Below are 10,308 nucleotides of genomic sequence, written 5' to 3'. Positions count from 1 at the left end.
GATACATTATTATATTTATGTGGTTTTCATGCTTTCCCTTTACAATACGTATTACATACGTTTTTGTATACTTGTATGGTACCGTTAATACTTGTGCCTGAGAGCTCTCCGTGGCTCTTGGATCTGTATCCTTCTGTTTTCTCCATGCTTGTTAGTTTAAAGGGTGATTCTGTTCCTAAATGTGCTATAATAATAAAAGTGACTTGACTTGATGTTGATGCCAGTCAAGTCAAATCAAATCCAGCCACTGACCGATTAGCTAAGATCTGAGTGATAACAATTTCTGGCATTGTCATTAAGACAAACATGAATTTTAGACACTTCTGAGACTATATTATTAATATAATATGTTTTTTAGTGTTCTAAATCAGAATCAGAAAGGGTTTTATTGCCAAATGTTGAGCAGGTTTAAAACATTGGGAAATTGCTGCGGTACTTAGTCCAAAACATACTGTCAGACTACGCTTAAATAAACTTAAAAATTTAAATTAAAAGTGCTAAGCAGGTAGATATATACATGAATGCAGGTGGTGATCAGTGCAAAAATGGAATGATGCAGTGAACACAGTATAGGGTCATGTGTTTGTGGTGTGAACAGTCATATGGTTATTGTTCATGAGTCCAGCAGCAGAGGAGAAGAAACTGTTCTTATGGCGAGAGGTTCTGGTCTGAATGGACCGGAGCCTCCTGCCTGAGGGGAGCAGGTCAAACAGACTGTGTCCAGGGTGAGAAGGGTCACCCTGGAATCTAACCTAAGCCAATGATGTACATTTACTATGTTCTCTAATTGTAGCAAAAATAAAAAGTAGGCATATTCTTTAATGTAATTTAATTTATACAGCACTTTGGCAACAGCGGGAAGAAAAAACTCCCTTTTAACAGGAAGAAACTTCCAGCAGAGCCTGTTAAACAAACAGCATCAGTGTTATTTCAGCCTTCATACATCCTCTCTGGTGAGCTGCTGTTCGACCTCTTTTCATTAATTTTCAATTTAAGGAATGTCGTGATGGAGAGGTCAGAATATGTTTTGTCTGAGCCTCAGTGGAAGACCACTTATGGGTAGTTACAGCAGGTATGGTGTGCCACAGGCGTTGTCTAGTCAACCTTCCACCACCCATTATACTGCAATGAGTCACTCACACCCCATGCCTGATTTCATTTACTGGCTCACGTGTGAAAATCTCTCTCATTTCCTTTCCACGTGAACCTCTCATGTGAGAGGAAACATTTTCTCAACTCAATCACCCATCTTATATTAGATCAAAGCGTTATCAGCCCTGTCCTCCAGACATGAATAGCCTTTGTGTAGTATGAGGTTAATAAAGGCTCAAATGAGCAAATATATTCTTGAGCTGTAGAATCGTGCAGATTAAAATGTTTTCAATCAAACTAAGAGACATTTTATGAGCTGCAGGACAGTGCTGTGCTGAATTTGATATCATGCATTATCATACTTCTGTGTCATAAGATAATAGAGAGAGTGAAGCAGACGTCACTTTAATAAATTACCTGCTGGTGAAATCTGCCATGTTCGTGTCAGTTAACTGACAGATGAGGCAATTGGGTCCTGTAACTGTCTCTCATTATTCTCATGAGCATATTTTACACATCAAAGAGCAACTTTACCACGTGCAACAATTAAACTCTGCTGTGCTGTTTGAATGAGCTTGAAAACAAGCAAATAAGCTCTGAAAATCTGCGATACAACATGTAAAAGACTATGTTTGTGTGCATTGGGTTTTAGATTCCAGAGATTGCAGTGAGAAATGCCACTAAATGCTAACATGAAAAAGCACAAAGTGATTTCACTGCTGGGGGTGAATTATGGTTGGTGTGTGTAAACTTCCAGGCCTTATTTGGAAAGCTGCCGAGCAGCGCAGCACTGCGGGAGGTCCTTAAACCTTTGTGGGAGAGCTTAGCAAATCCAAAAGGGCACAAGTAAAGGGATAGCTGGCATTTTTAGTTAACACTTTGAAAAAAATTAATATTTAACAACAACAACAAAAAAAGCTCACTGAGCTCTTCAGTCTTACAGTCCATACATGCCAGACCCCCCGGAGCAAACATTTTATTAGGAATTTAAAAGTTATTCTCACATTTACAAAGCCTTTAACACCACAAGAGTCCAGGTGAAACCCTTTCTAAGCTAAACAGGGGGTGTTAAGCTTGTGGTGCTTTATATGCCTTATTTTTCTCCTATATATAAAAAATAATGGCCAAGAATTGTCTCATTTCATACACTTGCCCGTACTGGTATACACTTTTTTAGATACTATGAGAGGTGAATTAATCCTGGGCTAGCATTAGCTGAATTCATAAGTTTCAGTTCACATAAATAGAGTAGCAGCTCAATCAGATTATAAAGGAAACGTCTGCTATAAAACTAACCGTTTACTTCTGCTTCTCATGGCTCCAGCCACCTTTAAATCATGCTTTTAAATTGCTGCCTATTTTTTCCCATCTCCATTTCAATATGAATATTGCTAGAATAAACCGATATAAATACCAAGCCCTCCGAGCACTGTAGACTAAACGTGATCAAAATGCAGTTTAAGCCTCTCTAAACCCTTCTCTGTCTCTGTGAAAGCAGTCAGCCAGATACTGTTTGCTCCTTTCCAATGAATCCAAATGGTTCAATGCATTACTGTCTCACAGAATTCATGTGTGGGTTTGTAACATTTACAACTGGGTCCACCTTCTCCTTACATTTTATTTCTTTGTTTACCAGATCATTGAACTTGCTGGCCTCCTAGTCCATGTCGATTTCCCAGTAATGAAATAAGACCTGCTTGCCTTTAATAAGGCAAAAGAAAATTACATTGTGTTACTGCATTGATCAGGTATGTCTCTTCAAAATGTGCCTCCAGCTAACCTGGAAACAAAATAAAAAAACACTTGTTGGATTTCTGAGGGTGACTAGGAGTTAAAAATAAAAAGGTATGGATTAGATGCTCAATTTATTTATTTTATTTTGTTGTTTCTTTTTCTTTGTTGTCACAGTGACAGAGACACACTGATTATCTGTGAGCACAGCTAATCCTGTCCATTTAATTTTATTTTGTGGGGGGTCTGCAATTTTTTCAAAGGAATTTCAAACCATGCTCTACATACTTTTGAGGTATGCTCACTGCCAGAGGTAGCTGTGTGACTTTGACTTCAAGCAGTCAGTCAGGGTTCAGTGGTTTAGTTACTATTTGACCAAATGCTAAAAGGCAGGAGTCCAAGCAGTTTTTGAAATTTCTGAGACCATTAGCTGCCAAACTTATGGGCAGCTGGACAAACCTTTTTCTACAATAATATAAAGAATCACAGCTGGAGTCTTCTAGATATAAATATGATTAACATATGTGATTTGTGCAATCCACTTTTATATAAGTAGACACGCACCGGTACACAGCCATCAGCTCAGCATCACTGATGTGTAGAAAAAGTACATCTCCTCAAACTTTGAAGTAGTTTCTCCACAGTAGCTTGATCTCCAGCAGTGATCACTGAACCTGAAAGGCAGAGGGGTAAACACGAGCCTCCTTATGAGGTGAATCACAATTTCTAATACAACATGACGAAGGCGGTCGTATCAATTCAAGGTCAGTGGCTGGTTTCGGGTTCCAGAGCCTGTTTTTAATGCAGGCCGTAAACACTGCTTTATACCACCTTCTACTTTAACAGTAAATAAAGGAGGGTAATGAAGGATTCAGTTTTAGGAACATTAAACATTAAATATTGAATTAAGGGCAGTCATTTAACTAAACCTGCAGCATCTGTCACAAACTACTCCACCCCTATTCTCCAAGCTGAAACCTTAGGTCCACAGATAAAAATCTTCTTGCGATCTAATGCATCCCTCTGAACACTATGGGGGGATTGTGTTTTTCAAACCTTGGCACCAAAACTTTGGAACAATTTACCGCTCTCTCTTTGTGCCCTTGACTCTGTGGCATCCTTAAAAAATAGCTTAAAACTCATCTATTCAGACAGTCTCTGCACAGAAATATTTACAAAACGCAATTCAGCACAAGTAAAATAGCATATAATCAGGCTACTTATGTTCAGAAAATGGTCACAATAGTCAAAAGTATAATAGCATAATCTTTAATAAGTCAAAAATAAACTATATATGCCAGATAAAACGCTAAAACACCACAGATGAACATATATTGTATGTGCATTCAGTTAGCAAAATGAGTTACTAGAAGTATGGTGTACTTTTTTCTATATTTATATATCTGCTAAAGAACACAAATTTTGGACATATATTAACGTGGACAATTGCAGTGTAAATGCACACACAGTGCACTGGTAGCCTCATGCTGTCCTGTTGCAACGGCTCAGATATTATTAGTGTTTTCTGCAGCTAATGTGATAGCATCAAGTGAAGCTGTGAAACACTTTCGGCACCTTCACATGTTTGTGCCTTGAAGTTTTCGGGTTGATGTAAAGGCAGAAAAAGATCTGATGAGCAGCTGCAAAATATCTAACATCTAAAGACTACAACGACCCTGAACAACAACAAAAAATCACTTTATTCATAAGAACAGTTTATGATTTTACTGTTGTTGAAGCTCTACTGCTTCAAGTGGCATCAGGTATCATGAGCTGCATGCTGGTCGAATTTTAATCCAAAAACATGTAAGACAGTATAGGTAGCACTTAGCAAGAATCCGATACCCAAAGTACATATTCATGATGTATGGTCAGCTCTTTATAATGTGAATGAAATGCATTAAAGGGCTCTTCAAAAACCCTTTGGTGGCTTTTTTGGAACAAAAAATACTTGGATGCAAAATGTTTGCCACATATCCAAAGAACTTGTTGCTGTTTAAATATTCCAAAGCTGTTTCCTCAGTCAATGGCATGACAAGTGGTTACACAGTGCATGCTTTTTAGCTACACTTTTATCCTTTTTGTAAAAGTTTCACTTCCCTCTAAGTGTCATTGCTCAAGAGACACATCATTTCAGCCTGAGTAAAGCTGCAAGCTGCTCTCACAGGTGAAACATTTTGTCAGGCTTCTGTTCTGTCTAAGCCCTGCTGTAAAGACCTTGAGGGGTCAGAGACTGTGACAAGGTCCCGCAGGGCCTAGACTGCCCCAGTCTTGGTTTGTTAACCTCTGCCTTGTTTCTGTCAAATTCTTCATACACAAGAACAGAAAGTAGGGAGAGCAGCACCAGCTATCTGCCATTTGCCCTCCTCTGCTGCTCCCGTAATAGCCTCAAAGATGGACATCTTCCCAGCACCTGACAGATGAGGCTAAAGGAGAGCGCAGGAGAATGCATATGTCTGCTACCCAATCTCTAGGGTCAGACCAAGTTCACTGGAGCAGGCTCTAGTGAACACTCTAATTTCCCCTGAAGAAATTAGAGTATTTCTTCAGGGGAAGTGGTCTGCTGGTTGCAGAGTGGAATCTGCAGATTATCATGGAAAAAACGAATGGGTGTGAATTGAAGAAGGGTGTTTCTACAACAACATAATCTAGTAGATTAGTTCTGCACACTTTTCACAATACTCTATTAAACACCCGGTTAAGAAATGCGCCTAAAGAAATGCATCTGATGGACATTTTAATCTGATTGAAGCCAAGAGTTTTCTTCTCTGTGTCAGAGACAAAGAATCCACATACTTGCACAAATGAGGATGTTATTCTGGACAAGCTTTTGTCACACACGTTGCCGGGTGTGTGATCGTTAAGTGATGACGTGACGAATCCTACTTCCGGGCCTAAAGTAGTCTGCGTTTAATATGGCTTTTGTGTTGTTAACATGTTTAATGTTTTGTATTTTCTTCTATTTAATCTCAAAAAGCTCCTGAAACAGTCAGTGATCACTGTTGACCTCCCTCGGCTTTTATTACCGCTAATCATTTATTTAAGCTCAGTTTTTAAAACCTTAGGATGTAACTACAGCCCAGCCCATGCAGCAGTATATGAATGACTAACCTCGTATTGTGGATGGATTATCTCAGTTGTTCTCCTGGCTGAAGTTTGGTCCTTTTACAGCTACCTGCCATGCAATTACATTTGTTCCTGACCACCGAGAACACTCACGGTGTTCAATTTAGCTTGTTTATATTATGCTAACATAGCTGTGTCGCTAGCGGTCACGTAGCACATCATTATATACCAGCTAGCCAAACTTCAGTAACCCTACAAACGTCACTGCTGTTTAGTTTTCTGTCTTCATTTAGTTTGGAAGTGATAACAGAGCTGTACATTTTAATTTGTTTCCAAAACCCCGCAGTCAGGACATGCTATATTGTATTTAGATAGAAGCTAGCGAGCTAACTTCCTGCTAACTTCTAACTCCGTTAAATGTCATAAATTCCGTTTTCATGGATGCCTCGATGTTAAACTCAATTGTTACACCTGGTAGAGCAGAACGCTGATCATTTTATTAAAGATGAAAGACTTTAGACAGTTTTTCAACTCTCAGTAATGCCATAGTGATCGTTTGATATATGGACCTGCAGCGGAGTTTAGGCCCAGACACGGCTAGTGACGTCAGACTTAACGACCGGATAGCCCCCAGGCTTTCTCACTTACTTCCTGATTATTTTTGTGTCTGCTTCGATCGGGGCAGTGGTTCAGTGAGTAAACAACTGGTTGAACTTAGTTGAAGGTGCGCACGCTTGTTTCCAGGCAAACTGATTTAATAGAACATGGTGTTGATATAGGTGATGCTGAGCCTATCACACTGGGTTTCTGTAGGGAGTCTCCAGAGATGTGCAAAGTACTAGACGCAGACAGGGTATTAGTATAAATTCTTTATCTATTTGGGCTTCTCCCTGCTTTTTTTGAAGTAAGAAATATTCCTTTTCTCTCCCAATGATGACAGACTCTGTGGGGCCAGCTGAATATATCTGTAAGCTCGATCTTCTTAAGGGTTACTGGCAGGTTCCTTGTTCTAAGAGTCAGAGAAGCATGTGATTTGTAACATCAGGGCTATTTTCAAAGGATTTTTCACATCATGTAATATTTTCAAAGACCTATCTTGAGAAGACAGCTGTAAAGATTGTGGCTTATAGGAATGGGTCAAAGTAAAACTTGAATGTGTTTTATAAGCTTGAAGTTAATGGCATTGGATGTATTGTGTCCTAAATAGATTTGCAAAGGATGTTTTGCCAGTATTCTTTCAAGGGGACATGAAATGAGTCAGCTATGTTTAAGTTAAATAATAGAGGTGAATCATTTCTAGGCTCCAACCCTGTCACTGCTGGTGATTTTACTTGCACTACATCACAGACTTTAATATACAACAAAAAGTTTTGAAAAGTATATGCATCCATTCATTGCATGAATTGTCCAGCTATCATACTTTTGTGCCTGTATTGGCATAAAGCATCAAGATATCCACAGTCTATTTCTTAAGACATGGATAGAAAACCCATGCCCTCTTTCTCACCCTGTTTGGGATGAATCCAGGCTTCCAGGATGATATTATTAAATTCAAGTTGTAGTATTTCCCATTAGTGTTAGCGTTATATTGCTTTCACAAATTCGTCAATTTAATACATTTGCAAATAAATACAAATATTTTTGGGTAACAGTCCATTTCATATATGAGAGACCTCAGAAATTATGAAAAACTTTCTTTTCCTTTGTTCTACTTTTAGCAGTGGTTTAAGTGGTCTAATAGTGGTCCAAGAATAAATATATCAAGCAGCCTATATCTTCTTAGGCCATTATTAGACCGTAATTTTGACTGTGATTGTGACTCGTTGAGCCTATGCTTTGATACACACTTTTGGCCAATTATTTGGTATAGCTAGTGCAGTGTGAGAAAAGTGAACTGGTGGGATTAAGCAAAAATTAAAAGTTGATGTGTTTATGTGGATGTGGAAGCTGTACAAAAAACTGCAAATCTATTCTTGAATAACTGCAACAATCCAGGCCTCAGACAATCATAAAACGAAGTGTGATGTGCTGTTAAGTTGTGAGAAAGTTTTGAGACATGGGTGTGAATGTTTTAGCCGAGTATCCACCAGAATAGACTTTGCTGATCTCAAGTACACACAGGATCCTCACTCCTTTTGGGGTGAGCAGGAATCAATAACTGTAAAATAAACAAGCGCAATAGAAAATCTTTCTGCACATGGTTTATTTAAAATTCTTATAACTTCATACAAACAGTATATTTCAGGGACTGACTTACAGTCAAACAACCAAACATAAAGATATAAAACACTTTGACAAAAAACACTTTATTCAGTTGTTCGTTTACAGTGTTTAGACTTGAATAAATAGAAATATTACGCCTCACTTCCAAGAATTAATTAACGGATTTAGCACTTTTCAGCCACTTTTTTTGGGAGAAGAAACTTTCACTCTAATCAAGAGAAATGATCTTTGGCATATACATAATAAGTAAAGGCACATTTAGTTTGTGCATAGAATTTCTTTGGATCTGAAGCCACATCTGAAAAACTCTTGTAAAACACACATACACTGCAAACACAATTCATACATCGCTGCACACTTTTGGATTTTAAATGGCAAGAGGCTGGATGAAGAATGACACTATGTTAACTTAAGTGCAGTTAAAGTGCAGAAAGCATCTGTAACCTCTGTGAAATTGTTTTGTGCCCATGTTCTCTGAAGCATAACAGCTTTTACCTTTTTAGAGTTTTTTTTAAAACACATGCGACACGTGGTAATGTTTCACTGACAGATATCCACCTGATGGAGTCTCCTCTTCTTTTGTCACATTTCTACTAAAACGACTCAGTCCGTCTCCTGGCAAACACTGCAGACATGCTTTTCACTATGCCCTTCAACCTTAGAGGCTTCTTCGTGGTTAGCTTGGCATCCTTCAATCTGTCCACCAGGCCGTGAAAGACCATGAGTACACTGTGGTAGTTCTCGGCGGCCGACACCTCATAGAACTGGCAGTCTGTGTTGAGAGCCAGCAGCCGGCCCTCTTCGCTCGTCACTGTCCGTCTGTGGTGCAGGTCCCTTTTGTTACCCACAATCACTATGGGTACTTTGTCTGCACTCAGGCAGTCCTTGGTGGATTTGATAGTCTGAATGAGCCTGCTAACTGTGTTGAAACTGGCCCTGTCGCAGATGCTGTAGACCAGAACAAAGCCATCGGCCCACCGCACCTTCTTCTCAAAGAGTGACGAGTCTGCAGAGAAATCCTGCAAAACCACACAATGAAGTTCATATTAAGCAACAGTTAGAGGCAGAAAGCAACAAAATACATTCGCCCTAGCATTTTATATTTTTGTACAAAAACAAGACAGTCAGTCATTTTACATTTTTATTTTGTGATACTCCATTTCTAGTACTTACAGACACGAGCTTATAGATTTTTTTTTATTATTTATCGCTATCATGACCAGCTCACACATTCAAAATGTTCTTCGAACTTTAAGATAATTTTAAAAATAATATTAGAATAAAAGGAGCAGCCTACTTTTACTTTTAATATATTTACCTTATAACAGCACTAATACCTTTTCTCTTACTTAGACTGGGATTTCTTTTAGACTTTTAAACACTGTATAACAAGAAATGGGAGTTTTTAAATAGAAAAAAATAGAATTAGTAACATCATATTGAAGTTCTTACCTGAAAATAATGTGAATCCCAAATATTGAGAGTGACCGCCCTCCCATCTACTATGAAGCTGTGACTGTAGATTGATTCTGCAAGACACAAAAGATAGTTTAGGAGATGTTTAACGCATCAATGCATCAAAGTTAGCAATAAATATATAAAATAAAATAAAGAGTGGACACTTACCAATATCTCCATACTCTCCAATGAATCTCCGAGTTAACAGGCGGACAGTCAGCGCTAAAAAGACACAAACTTTAGTTCACTGTGTGAAAAAGAGACCTAAGTGTAACCTCTCATCTCCACTGAAAATGTGTTTGTTTGTTTTTTACCTGATTTCCCAACGCTCTCCATCCCCATAACAACAATGTTGGCATCCATATTCAATGAAAAGGCTGTATTGTGCCTCTCTGAGGAGGCTGCTGCTGTGCCACTGCTGCCGTCTGAAAGCAGTTATTATACGGCAGACAGGTGGGCGGGGTAAACAAACCCCAACCACTTCCACCCCCCCACCTCCCCACACCACCACCAAACACAACAACAGCAGTAACTTAATGATGTCTCCCTCACGTGGTCCCTCGCTTGCGTCTCTCCTGCGGAGTGCGCTGAAGCAGAGGGAGTAAAGTCCAAAATGGTTCTGTCATTACGTCAGATAACCTCATTTCCACTGTATGCCACATGCGCTTAATTCCATTATATTATCTGAGAGGAAACTAAGCTTTAAACAGGCAAATACAGCTTTTCCTAAATAATCCA

General features: G+C 38.9%; 1 protein-coding gene across 1 annotated transcript; it reads right to left on the bottom strand.

Annotated features, from left to right (window-relative positions):
- Positions 1 to 8,086: 8,086 nt before the first annotated feature.
- On the bottom strand, positions 8,087 to 10,064 carry si:dkeyp-59c12.1. Its single transcript, XM_006789363.2, has 4 exons — positions 9,885 to 10,064; positions 9,739 to 9,792; positions 9,565 to 9,641; positions 8,087 to 9,131 (listed from the first exon to the last, which is right to left on the bottom strand). The coding sequence occupies exons 1-4, from the start codon at positions 9,931 to 9,933 to the stop codon at positions 8,706 to 8,708; spliced, it is 606 nt and encodes a 201-aa protein (XP_006789426.1). The 5' UTR covers positions 9,934 to 10,064; the 3' UTR covers positions 8,087 to 8,705.
- Positions 10,065 to 10,308: the final 244 nt, after the last annotated feature.

The sequence above is a fragment of the Neolamprologus brichardi genome, chromosome 7, assembly GCF_056152115.1.
Source record: "Neolamprologus brichardi isolate AB-2024 chromosome 7, ASM5615211v1, whole genome shotgun sequence".
NCBI lineage: Eukaryota > Metazoa > Chordata > Actinopteri > Cichliformes > Cichlidae > Neolamprologus > Neolamprologus brichardi.
Note: the sequence above shows the minus strand (reverse complement) of the source record. Positions and strands in the feature narration are given on the sequence as shown.